The sequence below is a fragment of the Carassius auratus genome, chromosome 7 (assembly GCF_003368295.1).
Source record: "Carassius auratus strain Wakin chromosome 7, ASM336829v1, whole genome shotgun sequence".
NCBI classification, from domain to species: Eukaryota; Metazoa; Chordata; class Actinopteri; order Cypriniformes; family Cyprinidae; genus Carassius; species Carassius auratus.
The window spans coordinates 2690099-2707318 of NC_039249.1; the positions used below are offsets into that span (position 1 = coordinate 2690099).

Here is a 17220-nt window from a genome sequence, read left to right on the forward strand (position 1 = left end):
TATGTGCAAAGGGTCCAAAGTAAGGCCACTGGACGCCAGTAATAGGAAGTGCAGATTTAGCAGAGCTCTATATAAGTTTCACAGGCAGAGCTCCACCCAAAATACAATGATTCACCATGCCATGTGTCTTATGTCAAGCAAGCATAAATGCAGATGCACACACACATAATCATTTCTCTACCAACAAGGGAGTTGTAGGGAGTGTGTTGAGGGTTGTGTAAAGCATGGGGGAAAAATGTTTGTTTGTTTGTTTGTTTGTTTTATTAAAAGAAATGTTCCTTGAAGTGTTTATATAGAACTTTAGCCATTTTTTTTTTTTTTGTAAAAGGCTATAAAACATTTTTTATCAAATAATAAAGGCTAATTGTTAGATATTATATTTTTTATTGATGGTTGTATGGTTCACTTCCCTATTAAATGGAAACATCAGCACATAACCATTTCTCAAAAATTCCATATATACCACAGTCTTGCACAACTTTTCTACAAAAGAAGCACTGCTTACACAGATATGCTTCCTAATGGAACAAAAACTAGACTATTAAAGTGCGCTTTTCCCCTTTCTCTCTTCTTCTTTCTGACAGTCACTGACCGAATACCTGATAAACATTTTAAAGTTCATAGAAAGCAGGGATTTGTTCACCAAACAGGCCTCGAGTTATTCCGCTTGACGCTGGACTACAATCGAAGAAAGACATATAAAACATTATTAGTGATATTAAGTTCTACTGGCGTTTAAAATAGGGGGGAAAGAAACGAAACTATCGCTAAGGACTGCTGAAGTTTGAAGTGGAATCGGAAGTAATAGTGAAAACTTTTATTTCTGTCGGACTAAAGGAACCTTTCTTCAATATGTTTTATTTTGTATTATTCATTTCATGGACTGTCTCCGCTGATGCATCCGTAGAGCTAACACCAATCAGAGGTAAGACTCGGAGGATATGTTATGGGATATTAAGTCATTGTAATCAGCCTCTATAAAAGTGCGTTTCTTTGTAGAAGAAATATTTGATTCAAGCAAACAGCCTTGGCTACAATGGACATTCTCCCCATCAAACGCTGTAAGTAGCTTACACAGTTTCTATGTTATCTATTCGCCTAATTCCATAAAGGTCTGGGTTTTGTGTTCCTCAAACAATGACTTTTAAGAAGAAAGCCTGTTTTTATAATAGGCTACACATTTACTTTTTTTATTTACAAAAAAAAACAAAAAACCACATTCATATTCATCCATTTCCCGGAATAGGCTGTTTTTTTATAAATGCATGTTACATTTTTATGAATAATTTTTAACTGTACATAAATATAGTATATATATTTCAAACGTTTCTGAAGGAAGTTTCTCATATATATGTATATATATATGGTAAAAGTGATATTTAAAAAAAAAAAAAAAAAAACGAAATGTAGCCTTAATTTTTAATTAATATTTTAAAATGTCTTCGGTGTCACATGATTCTTCAGAAATCATTCTAATATGCTGATAGTGCTGAAAAACGTTGAACAGTTGTGCTGCTTAATTTAATGTGGAAACCTTTTTATTTCAGGATTCTTTGATGAACAGAAAGTTCAAAAGAACAGCATTTATGTATAACATTACAATATTGCCATGTTTTATTACATTATAAATGTTTTGAATGTAATTTTCTTGCTAAATAAAAATTATAAAAAAGTATTCATGCTGATAATTATTGATCATTTTATACAGATAATAAACTAATAAAACCGATAACAGATGTATTGTTTAATACTGGTCAATGTTAAATAATTAAGAATTGAATAATGAAATCAAAATAATGATTTGCTTCTCTTTTGGTCGATTTAAGTGGAATGAAACAAAAATGAAGCTTGGAAAAGACTATACACACTCTGTCTATCAAGCTTGTAACCCAGGTTTGGATAATGATCACAAAACACTGTGGACCAAATGGATCCCCAAACAAGATGCCCATGAGCTTTTTCTGCACCTAAGTTTTGCCCAAGCGGACCAGGAGCCTCTTCATATCTATGTGCGAGAATCGGACCAAATGCACGATCAGTACTATAGAAAACCCAAAATTCAAGCTGTTTTCGAGATCGCAGTCCATAATCCGTTTCCTGATGCTGTCCCTCAGGATGAGCACCTGATCCATGCTGAGGACCTTAAATTGGGAAAGATCTCTAAGAAGGGTTTTTTCCTGGGATTTAGCCACAGCAGCAAGTGCACTTTTATTGCTTCAATCCAGGTGTTCTTCCTAAAATGCCCAGCATTTGTTTGGAACCAAACAAAATTTGAGGAAACAGCAGCAGGAGGGTTGGGGAGAGGAGCTTGTGTTAACGGTTCTGTGGAGATCAGCACCCCAATGAGGGAATGTAAAACAAATGGGACGTGGGGTCCACCGCAGGGGTCATGTGTCTGTGAAACAGGATACCAGACAGACGGAAACTGTTCAGAAGGTGAGACAATGTAATATATGTCTTAAATGACAAGTTTTCATCATCTGAAACCTGAATAAATAAGCTTTTCGTTAATGTATGGTTTGTTAGGATCGGACAATATTAGACTGAGATACAACTACTTGAAAATCTGGAATCTGAGGGTACAACAAATCTAAATAGTGAGAAAATTGCCTTTAAATTTGTCCAAATGAAGTTCTCAGCAATGCATGGTACTAATCAAAAATTAAGTTTTGATATATTTACTGTAGGAAATTTACAAAATATCCATACAACGTTTTTTTGGCTATTGCTACAAATATACTTATTTGTAATATAAGTAAATAAATATACACGATAGATAAAGATAAAATGATTCTTCAGTGTTAATATAAGATAATATAAGTCTTCACTGTCACATGATGCTTTAGAAATCCTTCTCATATGCAGCTTTTTATATCATAGTAAAACCACAGAGCATCGTAGCATGACATCATTGAAAGGATTTTTGCACAGAAAAGCTCTACTGACTGATATTGTCCTTCAAATGTGGTGTTAGTTTTTGTGTTATACTGTATACAGTGCTTAAACTGTATGTTGTGTTGTATGTTTCAGTAAGCCCTCCAGTCAGCCTGTTGTCCCCTGCTGACACCACAGCTGATTCCAGCCTGGGACTCTCTGCTGGTCTAGTGTGTTCTCTTATGGTTCTTCTCATTCTCATTGCTGTTGTGTTCATCTTTGTAAGGAGTCACAAGCTCAGGTAAACATATTGTATTTGAAAATTGTAATGTTTATGCATTTGCATGCTTGTCCAACATAAATAAGTCTTGGTTCTTCAAAATCTCTGGAATAATTGTCAGTGCATAACATTTTCATTTAAATTTGTATAACATTTTAGCATGGCAATGGATTTTTTTTTCTGTTTAGGGCAAGTGAATATATATTTACTGCATAAAATATATTGTTTACTGCTTTGTGTGTATGTATTCAGTGAAGGTCAAGAAACAGAGCCCTTATCCATATCTGGTGTGACTCGATATCGACGCTCTCAAGAACAAGTTTACACCGTTCACCCGGAGCCAGTCAGCAGTGAGTCTGCTTCTGTTTTCACCAGTTTATGCTTTTCTTCTCAGAAATGCATGTTATAAACTCAGTTGTGAGTTACAGTCTCACAATTCTGAGTTTATACATCTCAAATTTTTATTTTATTTTTGCTCAGAATTGCTAGAAAACAAGTAAGAATTGCACTCAGAAAAGCCTTATTGTGAGATCACCATTTTAATCAATTTGTCATGCTTTGGAAACAGGCTTCTATATTTTCTCCTATATCATAGAGAAATAGACATAGAAAAAAATATATATATATTTACATTTTAAAGTAAACTATAAAGCCATAAAATGAATGTGGATGGATTTCTATAATTTGGGGTCTTGCAAATCCCAATAACAGCTCATCAAGATCACAGTCCAGTTGTGTGAACACAGTTAAAATGATGATTTTCATTCAGCTTGTAGGATGAGCAGCTGTGATCAGATTGGTGAAAATAGGCCTTTTCCTACCAGAAGTACAGCACTTGTAGGTGAAGTGTCTCTGCGTGATAATGGATATGTACAGCTGCATACTGACCGACCTCAGCTGGAATCCACAAGTATGTTTGAGTGAGAAGTCACTTTTGCAATTCATTCCTGTCATCTACGCATTCAAATTTCCGACAGCACTGACTCATACCAAGTGTGTTACCAACAATCATAATACTCAATAGAAATATTAAAATAGTGTCAAAAATGTTTTTCCTGTGTGTCTGTCTTCCTGTGTCAGGATCAGTTGAGGTGCTGGAAGGAATGAGTGATAGGCTGCTGTGTGATCTTAGAGATGTGATGGTGGAACGGACAAAGCTGACAATGGGCCAAAAGCTTGGGAAAGGTATAGACAAACTCTCACCCTGATCTCTTTTTCTGGGTTTTGTACATTTTTCTGCACCGACATAAAAACACACTTTTGAACAGGTTGAAATGCATCCATTATTATATATAGTATTTATTATTTATGCAAAAATAAATAAATAAATAAATAAAATAAATCCACATTCAAATTTTTTTTAATCAAAAATACATTTGCTTTGACAAAAAAAAAATATATATATTTTTTTATTTTTATAACAAAGAGAAACGTTTATGTAAATGTGTATAAATATATAGTATATAAACAATATTTAGTATTTCATTTCAGTATGCATATAGAAAATAAAATGAAGTGAAGTTTCAACCACAAAATCTAAAATAAATCAAAACAAAAATTTGTTTATATTTTCAAAATATAATTAAGTTGGTCAGTGAAAGCATTGGAAATCCTTTCTTTGTACTTTTTTCAGTTAAATAAAGGTTAAAGTGAATTAACATCACAGATTCTTGACAAAAAAGCCCAACTTTTTTTTTTTTTTTTGGAATAAGGCTGCATTTTAAAAAAGGAATATTTGAATAAGGAATAATTTGATTGAAAACAGTATTTTGATTGTCATTTTGCAATCTGCAAACGGATTCTTATACTGGATTTTTTCCATCTGTAGGAGAATTTGGGGCCGTCTATGAAGGTATATTTTCCCCTCAGAAAGGACAAGATATCAGAGTGGCAGTGAAAACCTTGAAAGGTATATAGCGTGCATAATGCAACGAGCAAGTGATAATTCGGATAATAAGTAAAAAAGTATGATCTTAATTTAGAATTAAGTACAAGCTTGAGACAATGCAGTTTACACAATAAATGAAATCAGCCTCTTTCTTGCTGTCATGTCATTAATCATTTCTGTCAAATCAGGTGCAGTCCACAGTAAAGAAGATCTGGAGTCCTTCCTTAAGGAAGCAGAAATTATGAAGCATTTTGATCATGTGAATGTTGTGAAATTGCTTGGTATGTCTCTCCTTAATGAAAGATTATTTCATGCTTGAAATCTAGGCTAAAATCTATAATTTATACGTAGTTGGAGTGGGATATTTGGGATAACCTGATTTCAAAGGGCACAGACGTTTCCATGGCAACTGAGCATCTGTGGCCTGTATAGTCCTGTCCAAGGGCAAAGTGTGAACTTCCACACGTTCCTCTGGTGATGCCTGTAGCTGCACATTAACAGTGGGATACGCTTGACTTTTACCTCCTGCTTCTCTTTGACCTAAATAATTATGGGTGGTGGTGGGGATTCTGTTACGGATCATAGCAACTGTAATGAGTAATAATGTAATTGGCATCTGTCCAATGCTATGATGTTTATCAGCCAGTCAAGGTCATGCATTATTTAGTGATTCCTTTAAAGGAGCAGTGCAGCTACAATGGAAATGATTTATAGATTGATTGTATAACCTATAATAGACTTCCAGTGTCATCTGCTTCTATTAATTTTACCTGTCCAAAAAAAAACAGTCTATTTTGCTTGATATTGCATAAGTAATTCTTACTGTATTATTTAAATGTATTATGCTACTGACAGATAAGGTTGTTTATGTCCACCAGGGGTCGCACTGGAGCGGGACCCGGGGTCCTCCATCCACACACCGCTTGTTATTCTTCCCTTCATGAAGCATGGAGATCTACACAGCTTCCTCAAAGCGAGCCGCTACGGTGATATTCCCATGGTCAGTCTCACATGTGTACAACACCTGCTTGAGGACTTCTCCTTCTTTATACTCTTGTCTTACCTAAAGGGTTGGTTCAAATAACCACACAGCTGATTATATACAAAAATGGTTCCTTCTCTCCAGTTTGTGCCTTATCAGAGTCTTCTGGGTTTCATGATTGACATTGCTGCAGGAATGGAGTATCTCAGCCTGCAGGGTTTCTTACACAGGGACCTGGCTGCCCGCAATTGCATGTGAGTCCACAGGATGGCAGCAGAGAGCACATTACACACATTACACAATAATGTCCTGCTAATACTTGCATTGTCTTGAGAAGAAGCCACGCCTAATGTTGAATAAAATGTTTTTCCCCCATACTTACCCAGTGCTGGATTCACACACCTAGTTTGGCTTTCACAGGTTGGGGGATGATCTGCATGTCTGTGTGGCTGACTTTGGTCTGTCTAAGAACATCTATTCCAGTAACTACTATAGGCAGAAGAATATGGATGTTAACATGCCTGTGAGGTGGATGGCTATAGAGAGTCTGTCTGACTTCTTATTCACCACCAAGAGTGATGTGGTCAGTCCTATTTATGCTTCTAATGAATTATTAATAGAGCGCTTTGTTTTAAAATTGATCACTGCTTTGTGTGTGTGTGTCTAATTTAGAAATGAGTGAAATAGTTTCTTTGTATCATATTACAAGCTGAACAACTGAAGAATCAGAAGAATTTTTTCCCCCTGTATAGAACATTGAGGACATTTCTGACGCCGATTCTCACAATCTTACTGAAAATTAAATAATAATAAAAATTGTTTTTTATTTTTTATTTAGTGTTTTGCAGTGAAGGAATAGTTCACTCAAAAATGAAAACCAATGGATGCTCTACAGTGAATGGGTGCCGTCAGAATGAGAGTCAAGTAATCAATGACCTCCAATCCATCAGTTAACATTCCTTTGAGTGGAAAACAGCATGTTTGTAAGAAGCAAATCATTGAGACATTTTCAACTTCTAATAATCGGTACTGAGTTCTCTATCTGTAATATTGCTTTCTCCAGTAAAAAGTCTTATCTGAATCCGGAGAGAAGTGTTTTACAAATATGCTGCTTTTCACTTCAAAAGATGTTTGTTGATGGACTGTTGTGTAGATAGATTGTGGATTATTGTGATGTTTTTCTCAAATCAAGTCACTTTTATTTATAAAGCGCTTTTAACAACATAGATTGTATCAAAGCAATTGAACAGTATTAAATAATAAAATAGTTTGTCAATAATGCAAAAAGGCAGTTCATCATTGAATTCAGTGATGTCATCATCCAGCTCAGTTCAGCTTAAATAGTATCGGTGACTCTCATTCTGACGGCACCCAACTGTGATGCAATGATAAATTCTCCAAATCAGATCTGATAGAGAAACAAACTCACGTACATTTTGAATGTCATGAGGGTGTTAAGTTTTGTTGATATATACTGGTTTGTGTGTGTGTGTGTGTTTATATATATGGGTTTATATATACGTTATATATACGTTTTTTTAATAGCATTTACCCACCAAAAATATTTATACCTTATGTCTCTCAGTGGTCTTTTGGAATAACCATGTGGGAGATCACATCCAGAGGGAAGGTGCCTTATCCAGGTATCTCTGGCCATGAGCTCCTACACTTCCTGGAAAACGGACACCGTCTCAAACAAGGAGACAATGACAGTAAACTGTAAGCACATTTTTCATCAAAGCATCCCAAAAAGTAGCACTGAGAAAACTGAATGATTATTTATAGAAAATTCTGTTTTATCAGGAATCTGTGACTAAGCCTTTATCAAGACCTGTCTATTGCAAGACTAATGAAATCAGTAGCAGAAGTTTAGGTCTGTTTTTAGAATCCTCATGAGTCACGGCAGTAATGTGCATAATCAGCTGAATTATAAATCATTGTATATGATAATGTTTTGTGTATGTTTTAGAAGTGTAAATGGCAAGAGGGGTTTTTAAACTACAGTTCTGGAAGATGATTCGGTCTAGTGCTTTTTTGTGTTCTCTCATTGCTGCTCTCCTTCTCTATTTTCCTTTGACTCTTCCTCTGTCAGATATGAGCTTATGTTGAGCTGCTGGCACAGAGATCCCTCTCAGAGGCCAGGATTTGGAGAGCTGGGCCAGAGCCTCAAAGCACTTCTGTCTGAGCTTCCGGCCCTGGAGGCCAGCGATGAGGGTCACTACATCAACCTGGGTCTGAAGGCAGCCAGTGATCACCAGGAGAGCACAGAGACCCTGGAGCCTGAGGGGGAGAGGATGATGTAAACCACATGTACTATACCTGCCTAAACCAGTGGGCGGCTTTGTTCTTTACTAGACTCGTGAGGGAAGAGGAGGAAGACCTGCTGTGCATTACAATCTAATATGAGAATGTAGTCCACAATATGCATTTATTAACACATTTTTTTTTTTAAGCATTATGGTGAGATTTCGGTTTCAGAAATGACATAAAAGTAAACATTGCTAGAAGTACATATAAGAATTCACATTTATCAAAACATATATTATGTTTATACATATACAGTATTGTGATTCATATTTTTATTTTTCTACTTTTCTTCTACACTGTAGCCTATATATATATAAGACATGAATAAACACGAAAAAGCAAAAACTGTGGAATTGTTTGTCAGTGGAATAAATTTTTTTATGATCTGATGTGCCATTTTGCTTTATGCAATAATATATGTGTAAAATATCCATATATATAATCATTAGTTGAAAAGCTCACTTGATCAGCTGAATCTCTGGCTTGTGTCTGTGAGATCGGTCCGTGATGCCACGTCATCTGATGTCACTGCCGCACCTGCGCAGCCATCTTGTACTTCGAGCGAGGGGCAGATCGGAAGGAAGGAAGAAAAGCAGAACAAAATAACAGTGTTTTGAGTTACATGGTCAGTAATGTCCGTCAAGTGACTGAATCCGACGACAAGACAGTGTTGAGGTGTGATCGGAGAACGCTGCCCCAGTGCCTCGTTATTCCAGACCTAACGTTACAAGTCATCCTCTTCATCATTATCGAAACGAGTCCGATCTCCTGCTGAACCCGAAGGCAACGACACAAACACGCCATGAATCCAGAATAGTGAGTATTTGTCGGTTAGACTAGTGTTGCGGATGTCAGTGTTTGTATAACGTTAGTCACGAAGCGTCAGTGTGAGGAACGGTACGTTAGCTTTGTCTAGCCTCAACGGCTAACAACGTCCGGAACTTACGGCGAATTCAAAGGATATTTGCTCATTCAGCCTTTATTTAGACGGGGGTTGACTCTTACGAGCAGTATTGTCGCTACTGTACTAATAACTGTCGTCATTTAGTGTTTATAGCACGTAATTTTAGCATTTGCCGTATTGCGTGACGTCATCTTGGTGTGTTGCGTTGCGACGGAGTGACGTCATAAGTTTACGAACGCCAGGCCAAATCGAGCTGTCAAAATGGATCATGCATGTTAGCCCTTTAAATGCACGCAAACAGTTTTTTGAGCCACGTACGAGCTTGTCATTGCGAGGCATTCAAGTGTCATGTGGTTTTTATTAGGCCTGTGAATAGCAAGTCAGTTTTACAGCTGGAAGAGGTCGTGAGGAGGAGAAGCTTCGCATTAATTGTGTTTTCTTAGTAGCATGCAGTCAGCTTACAGGTCTGCTTACATACAGACGTCTTTAGTTTATCAATTAGATTATTTGTAATGTTCATCTATTTCACTGGCAACAAAAAAAACCAACCATGTTTCAAACTCTTCCCTGTTTGCCATTGGTCAGTTAAACAGGTAGTCCCGCCCCAAACTCTTACCATTGAGCCAATGTTGATATGCCAGACCTGGTCAGTTAGCTCAAACAGATTTCACTTCCTTTCTGTGTTGTAAAAGGCGAAGTTATACACTTTCAAATGTCAGTTTGTAAGTGTTCATCCTTAATTAAATTAACTAAAATATTTGTATCAGCATTGTGGCCTTTGACTGACCCACTTATATCCAATTTATGGTGTTGTTTTAATTGCAAAAAAAGTGTTCGACTGAAATGTCCTTGTTAAAACCGATAACTGAACACTGAAAGGCTTTGCTTGTTTGAGATTATTGTTTGAGGGTATAACACGTCTTGGTTTTCTCTTGACACATGCAAGCTCTCTGTGTGTCATTAGCCTGCTGAGAGTCACGGTTGCTTCACAACTGTTGTGTGATGCAACATTTCTCAGTCTAATGTTAGTACTTGAATTCAGAAACCAGAATAGACCGTCGTTGAGACAGTCATCGCTGGAATCAGATTGGCTCAGCTGTATTTGGAGCTGGTGTCAGGGGATACTTTGTTTATGCTGATTTTGTTTTGAACCTACTTTACCATCAGTGTGAACCAGATTCCTCACTGTTGGTTTTTGAAAATGGCAGTTGATTTTGCAACTTGTTTACTTGTAACATTTTCACAATACTGAGGCCAGTTTAACCTATATGATAACCCAATGTGATGTGCTGTATGATTAGTTCAAGACTTTAATGCAGTGTCATTGATATTTTAACATAAGATGACTAACACCATTCCTACAATCAGTATGCACACCAAACTCTTTACAGTCCAAGCATCTTTGTTGTTGGTCTTACTGTGTACAAAGAGACACTTATGTTCCCATGAGCCAAACTATTTTAGACCACATGAATTACAATATCCTAGCATATTGTATGCTTATCATCACTAAAGTAACTACTGTAGCAGTGTTGTCATTGTAAATTAAAACTAAAAGTATTAAAAAAAGCCTTTGTTAATTTAAATGAAGCTTGGATAAAGTAAAAAAATAAATAAATAAACTGAAATTCCTGTTCCTGTGGCTCAGTGGTAGAGCATTGCTTTAGCAGCGCAAAATGTTGTGGGTTCGATTCCCAATTTAAAAAAAATAGCCTGAATGCACTGTAAGGCGCAGTACATAAGTGCATAAATGTTAAATACATATAACGAATAGAAATGTAACTAATGAGTTGAAATAAATAGAAATAATAATAATAAATACTGTAGTAGTATATCAGTAATACTCACATAACACTGTATGGAATAATAAAATAAAACTTGGTTTTATTTCATTTGAATAAACCATTTAATAAACAATTTATATTCAAAACTGAAATACGATCATGTTGATGTATTTTAATATATTTGTTTCCTTTTAGTGAAAAAGGCATTACAGAATTATGAAAACAAACTAAAATGAAAAATATAACAAATAAACGTAATTCAAAATATGAATAGTATAAGACTGAATGGAGTTCTACATCTTTAGATTTTTAAAATGTTTTAGTAACCCTTTTGACTTGTAAATGTCATAAGATTTTAAATGGATCTTCCAAACTGAAATCTATTGATGTTGGTCTATTTAACGTATTACTGTTGTTCATTTTAGTGACTACCTGTTCAAACTGCTCCTCATCGGTGACTCTGGAGTCGGGAAGTCGTGTCTGCTGTTGAGATTTGCTGTGAGTACAGGCACAGATGGGTTGCTTTGTCAGCTTCTGCTCATAAACATGAATTAAAAATCAACTGAAAACATGCAGTCTGCAAATGATATAGAATTGACTGTATGTATTTTATATTAGATGTAATATATCCACACATTCTCTCTTCTGTTTGTCTTGGCTCCTGCAGGATGACACATACACTGAGAGCTACATCAGCACCATAGGTGTGGACTTCAAGATCCGCACCATTGAACTTGATGGCAAAACCATTAAGCTACAGATTGTAAGTCTATTCATTCTATCTCATAACGCTCATTTTTCACACTTTCTATGATAGCATGACAGTGTCTAGTATGCACACCAGCTTATGATGATGATGACCTGCTTTCTTGGGACAGTAGATGAATCTAGTAACTCATTACACTGTACATGTGAAAAGGGGGCCAAAGCTTTATTAGAAACATGCATAGTTTGATATTACTTTGTTTCTTTCTTTTTCTTTCTCATAGTGGGACACTGCAGGGCAAGAAAGATTTCGAACCATCACCTCCAGTTACTACCGAGGGGCTCACGGTATCATTGTGGTTTATGATGTCACGGATCAGGTGAGACATCATGAGCAATTCTCCTCCCTAGTTTTATTTTAATTTAACAAAGCACAGTTTGACACTGCTTTTTATGCAGATTTATCACATGAAATGTTGAAATTAAGAGTTGTTCTCTGTTCCCTGCTTTCTCTTAAGGAATCATATAACAATGTTAAACAGTGGCTACAGGAAATAGATCGCTACGCAAGCGAGAACGTTAATAAGCTGCTGGTGGGGAACAAATGTGACCTTACCACCAAGAAAGTAGTGGACTACACAACAGCCAAGGTACTGATATGTCAAAATAGACGAATCTAATCTGTATTAGTTTTTGATTTAAAATCTCTGTTCCCTTTTTTATCAAAACTAGTGGACTTTTCAAGCCCAATTGCCATTTTTGTGACATTGGTAGCGAAATAAAGCACTTACCCCTACAAATACTGCAGCACATGCTAAGGGTTAGAGATTTGAATAAACCTTAACTTAATGTTTAAACGGCCTTGCACCATTTTGATATTCCTGGACATGAATGATACATACAAATGTGAAGCTTGTTCTAAGTGCATTGATTTAGACTTAATAAACACATAGGCTACAGCCAACTGTATTTAATGTATTGTGCCCAAAATGTAATGACCTTTTTTTTTTTTTAAGATATATAAAAACATTTTAAAATGGTTGTAACTTGCATGTTCAGTTGATCAGCAGTTTCTAGCCATGCAGCCTTTCTCTCTGGTTTTAACTATACCTTTTATGGTTATCAGAAGAACATTAAAACATTACAATGCAAAATTACTCTTTCAAGCCTTACAAACACTAAATTAAAAGTTAAAATCAATATCTATGTTTCAATTTAAACTTTTGCACAAAACTGGAATATTGCATAAAAACTGCAAATAAAGTACCATTTCTATCCAACGAGTCAAAGAGAACAAAATTGTCACGTCCTGGTAAACTGTGGCACTAAATATCACTAAGAATATAGGAGAAGCCACTGAATATAATAATTTTCATACATGATATAAATTACTTGTACCTTAGAGTAAATGCCTTGTATGTGCATAGGGGAATTTATTTGGTAAATGTTTCCATCATACTTTATGCACATTTTTTTTTTTTCAAAAAAAGAAAAGTTTATCCTACTCAAATGTGCGCATACGCATCTTGCCGTTTCCATCCAGCGTTTTTTTTTTCATGCGATATGCCAAAATGTGCATTAAAAGTGGGATAGAAACGCAGCGTATGACTTAAAAATGAAAATAAATAATATTAAGCAGACTATATTTTTACTGATAATAAGAATACACATTTAACAAATTTTAGCTAGTGTAGGGATGTATTAGCCAGCTTAAATTTGATTTACAGTTACTGCTGTCATTAACATACACTTATATGTAGAATTAAAATTCTACGTGTCACAGTTAATGTCCAACAACAAATATTTTAGCAGAATGTATATTTTACTCGTGAAACCTCGCCCACTCACTCCTGACAGTAAAATGGATATATTTGCATGACTTTCAAACATTTACATGTGGAGAAAACAGTGTCTCAAATAGGCTTTTTGCCATAGTGGATCTATTTGATCCATGATCGACATTAGGACTGCGTAAGAACAAGTGTGCACTGTGGACATCACATGATCTTGACTCATTGAACCTGGATCCAATTAGTAAAATTGTGTGAATTTAAATTGTCGTTTATGAAACCGCTTTAGTCCCGATTGATTTTTTTTAGGTGATTTCAAGTCAGGGTTTGGACTTTTGAATCCCTGCTTCTCTTAGCATATTTTATGAAACAGCCCCCAGATATAATCATAAAGACTTGGGTTAAAAATCACTTTGACTGTAGGCACTTATAACACTTCAGTAAAAAAACATCAGTATAAAAAAAAAAAACACATTTTGAAATGCCTCACTCTTTTCTTTTTACCTTAAAGGAATTTGCTGATTCTTTAGCAATCCCCTTCCTTGAGACGAGCGCCAAGAATGCCACGAATGTGGAGCAGGCCTTCATGACTATGGCTGCTGAGATTAAGAAGCGCATGGGCCCTGGAGCGACAACCGGAGGAGACAAGCCCAACCTGAAGATCGAGAGCACTCCTGTGCGGCAGTCTGGTGGCGGCTGCTGTTGAAGAGCCTTAGCGTGCACACACACACACATACACACCAACACACAACCATCCCTGTCCCTCTCAAATGCATTTCTCACACACACCAAAAAAAAAAAAAACGTTCTCACGGGAGGAACCACTGCATTAAGAGCCAACGTCTAACAGCCTTACGGCTTCATTCATGACACCATAGTTTTTTTTGTTTTTATTCTCCTTAACCTTTCCTTTTGTTTAAAACACCTCAGCCCTTTTTCCTCCCTGTGCACATTAATAACCCCACCCACATCCATAACCCCGCCCTCTGTACTGAAAGTCCATGATGGAGCTTTAGTACAGTCATGAGTCCATGTATAGAAACAAATGAGAGCAGATCTAGGGGCGATTTTCAAATCCTCCTTTTAAACAACTAGCGAGGTTGCGTTAAGAACGTAAATCCGTCTCCTAGTATTTCTAATTCTCACATGTCGTCACTTGAATGAGGTTTTGTGGGCGAAAGCATGGCTTCTGAAGCTGAATCGACAGGAAGTCCACTGCATACAAAGTCGGCAATATTCTTTACTTGTTCTCATCCTACTAGTATATTATTGTTATTATGGTGATTTTTAAGACTGATTTGTGTTTTCTTTTTTTTTCTGTTGGTTTTTGTTTTTCTAATGAAGGCTTGTACAAAGGCTTACTGCTGTCATTGATATAGTCTGGTCAGGGAATGGGGGAAGATAGGGATGTTTTGTGTTCATAATGTGGATTTTGGGGGTCTAGGCTTTAGGCTGGCTGATGAAAGCTACTGTTCCCTCTATTACTTCAATGACCTCGGCTACTTTGAATCGTGCATTCAGAATTAATGCATGAACACCATCTTGACACATCGAGGTTGTATTTTCCTGCAGTCAGCAGGTTTTTGGCTTTGGTTTGACTCCTCAGATCTATAATTTTGTGTCATTTTACCATTTAATTGTGCCAGACTTCCAATCCATAGTGGTCGCTGCTGCCAAAAACGGTCCATCATGCATTATGTGTGTGCTCTGTATTTATTTACATATGGTAAATATATTTACATATTTGTGAAGAGCCTTAATTTTGCCACAGATGAAAGCATGGTAGCTCCATGGATCTGGTTTAGTGTGCTGTGTGTTTGTGTGGGAATATTGTGTGTTACATCTAGGACTATTGGGATTGACTGGTCCAGCGCATGAGACCGGATATGACCTCCCGTGTTCTTTAATGAGAAATATTCATACACTTTCAAATCCACCTACAGATGGATCTTTAAAGGTCTAGAAGCTCGCTTAGACGTTGCCTTCAGTCATCAAAGAGGCTTTTACGGATCCTGCCCTCTTCTCCACATGGTTGCAACTCAATCTTATCAGCATTTTCAAACAAAAAACAAAACTGCAAATGATTGGTCTGTTGACAGTGTTTTTGACCTGGCTGTTTTATTATGTACAACGTGGATCTAGAAAACGTAGAGTTTGTGAACTTCATTAGTATTAGTGCATCACTTGATCTTAACTAGTCTCACCATCGTGATATGAGATCACTTTCGCGCACTGAGCCGGTGTAATCTAGTTTTACATCTGCTGACATAACCGCACATACTTGTCACTGATATTGTGTGCTGGATTTGCTCGTACTATTTTGTAAGTGAACTGGTAGCGTTGGGATGGAGGGAGCAGTAGCTGGGATATGGGTGCGTGTGCAATGGCTGGGAAGGAGGGACGGGCAAGGGGCAAAAGCGTTTGGGAACATTCCTTTGATTTTAAAGCCGATCCGTCGTGGATCCCGTGTTACGTCTGTGTGAAAATCAAGTCTCATTTAAACCTGCACTCATTCACACACTAAACAAGTGCTTTTTTTGGGATGTGTTCGGAAGGGTCTCTGTTTTCTCAGACTGTCTGCTGTCTTTTGATCTATGAATTTTGTGGTAATGTGTGGGGTTATCAGAAAGATGAAGGGTATGGGGTGGGGGGTGGTTACTTAGGAATGTGATGGAGCATTTTCGTCTTTTTACCCATGTCATTTGCACATCTAATTTTTGGAATAAAGACACTGCGATGGTAAAATGGCAAGCACCTCTTTAGTAGTTTCCCTGTCTGATATACACAGTCTTTCTCTATCGCCCTTTGCTTGCTCACCCCAGCGCGGTTTCACAGCTGGGTTTGATCTTGTTTTCTCTTCTCTGTACATATTATAAATATATATAATAAAATGATCAACATGAGACTTAAAGATGTCTGTTCCTGCTTGCTTTTCTGTTGTGAAATATTGCGTGGGTGGTGAGGTAAGTATCACTTCCTGTGTTTGCTGTAAATTTGATGACTTATCAGTTTGAAAGTTGAATCGCACAAAACCTGTCAGGAACATGTCTGTGGCAATTACAAAATATTTGTCACTTTTAATAATAAAAATCATTTTGTCTGGACTGGATGATTCTCATTACTCTGTTACACTATAATGTAGAATGTAATGAGAATTACAGACAACATCTGGAGACATTATAGTAATGAGAATTGGTGAATGAAACGTGGCTGGTTGTCATGATATAACATCATACATTTTTTTTTTTTTTTTGCATAAAATAATACATTTTTACTATTTTCTTTTGTTTTGGGTAAAATATGACCAGGTCATAAATTTGTATCATTTGCCCATTAAAGCTGCAGTAGGTAACTTTTGTAAAAATATATTTTTTACATATTTGTTAAACCTGTCATTAGGTCCTGACAGTAGAACATGAGACAGATAATCTGTGAAAAAATCAAGCTCCTCTGGCTCCTCCCAGTGGTGCTATTGCCATTTGCAGAAACTCCATCGCTCCCGGTAAGAAAACATCCAATTGGAGTTGCGGTCCGTAACTTTGTTTGTGTTCAAAATGTAGAAAAATGTATATAATAAGCGAGTACACCATGAATCCATTTTCCAAACTGTGTTTTTAGCTTGTCCTGAATCACTAGGGTGCACCTATAATAAGTGTTTATATTCGGACTATTTTAGATTGCTTCGGGGGAGTAACCCAGTACCTTT

General features: G+C 36.5%; 2 protein-coding genes across 2 annotated transcripts; both read left to right on the forward strand.

The window, feature by feature from the left end:
• The first annotated feature begins 184 nt into the window (after window positions 1-184).
• Window positions 185-8633, forward strand: LOC113105513 (hepatocyte growth factor receptor). Its single transcript, XM_026266602.1, has 14 exons — window positions 185-925; window positions 1000-1061; window positions 1827-2436; window positions 3031-3175; window positions 3407-3504; window positions 3924-4064; window positions 4235-4339; window positions 4983-5063; window positions 5231-5323; window positions 5921-6042; window positions 6169-6278; window positions 6445-6607; window positions 7610-7743; window positions 8117-8633. The coding sequence occupies exons 1-14, from the start codon at window positions 853-855 to the stop codon at window positions 8325-8327; spliced, it is 2148 nt and encodes a 715-aa protein (XP_026122387.1). The 5' UTR covers window positions 185-852; the 3' UTR covers window positions 8328-8633.
• Window positions 8634-8882: 249 nt separating this feature from the next.
• rab1ba (zRAB1B, member RAS oncogene family a) lies at window positions 8883-16425 on the forward strand. The gene is made up of 6 exons (XM_026266603.1): window positions 8883-9147; window positions 11445-11517; window positions 11687-11782; window positions 12009-12104; window positions 12243-12374; window positions 14026-16425. Exons 1-6 carry the CDS (start codon window positions 9134-9136, stop codon window positions 14218-14220), a joined length of 606 nt encoding a protein of 201 aa, XP_026122388.1. The 5' UTR covers window positions 8883-9133; the 3' UTR covers window positions 14221-16425.
• Window positions 16426-17220: the final 795 nt, after the last annotated feature.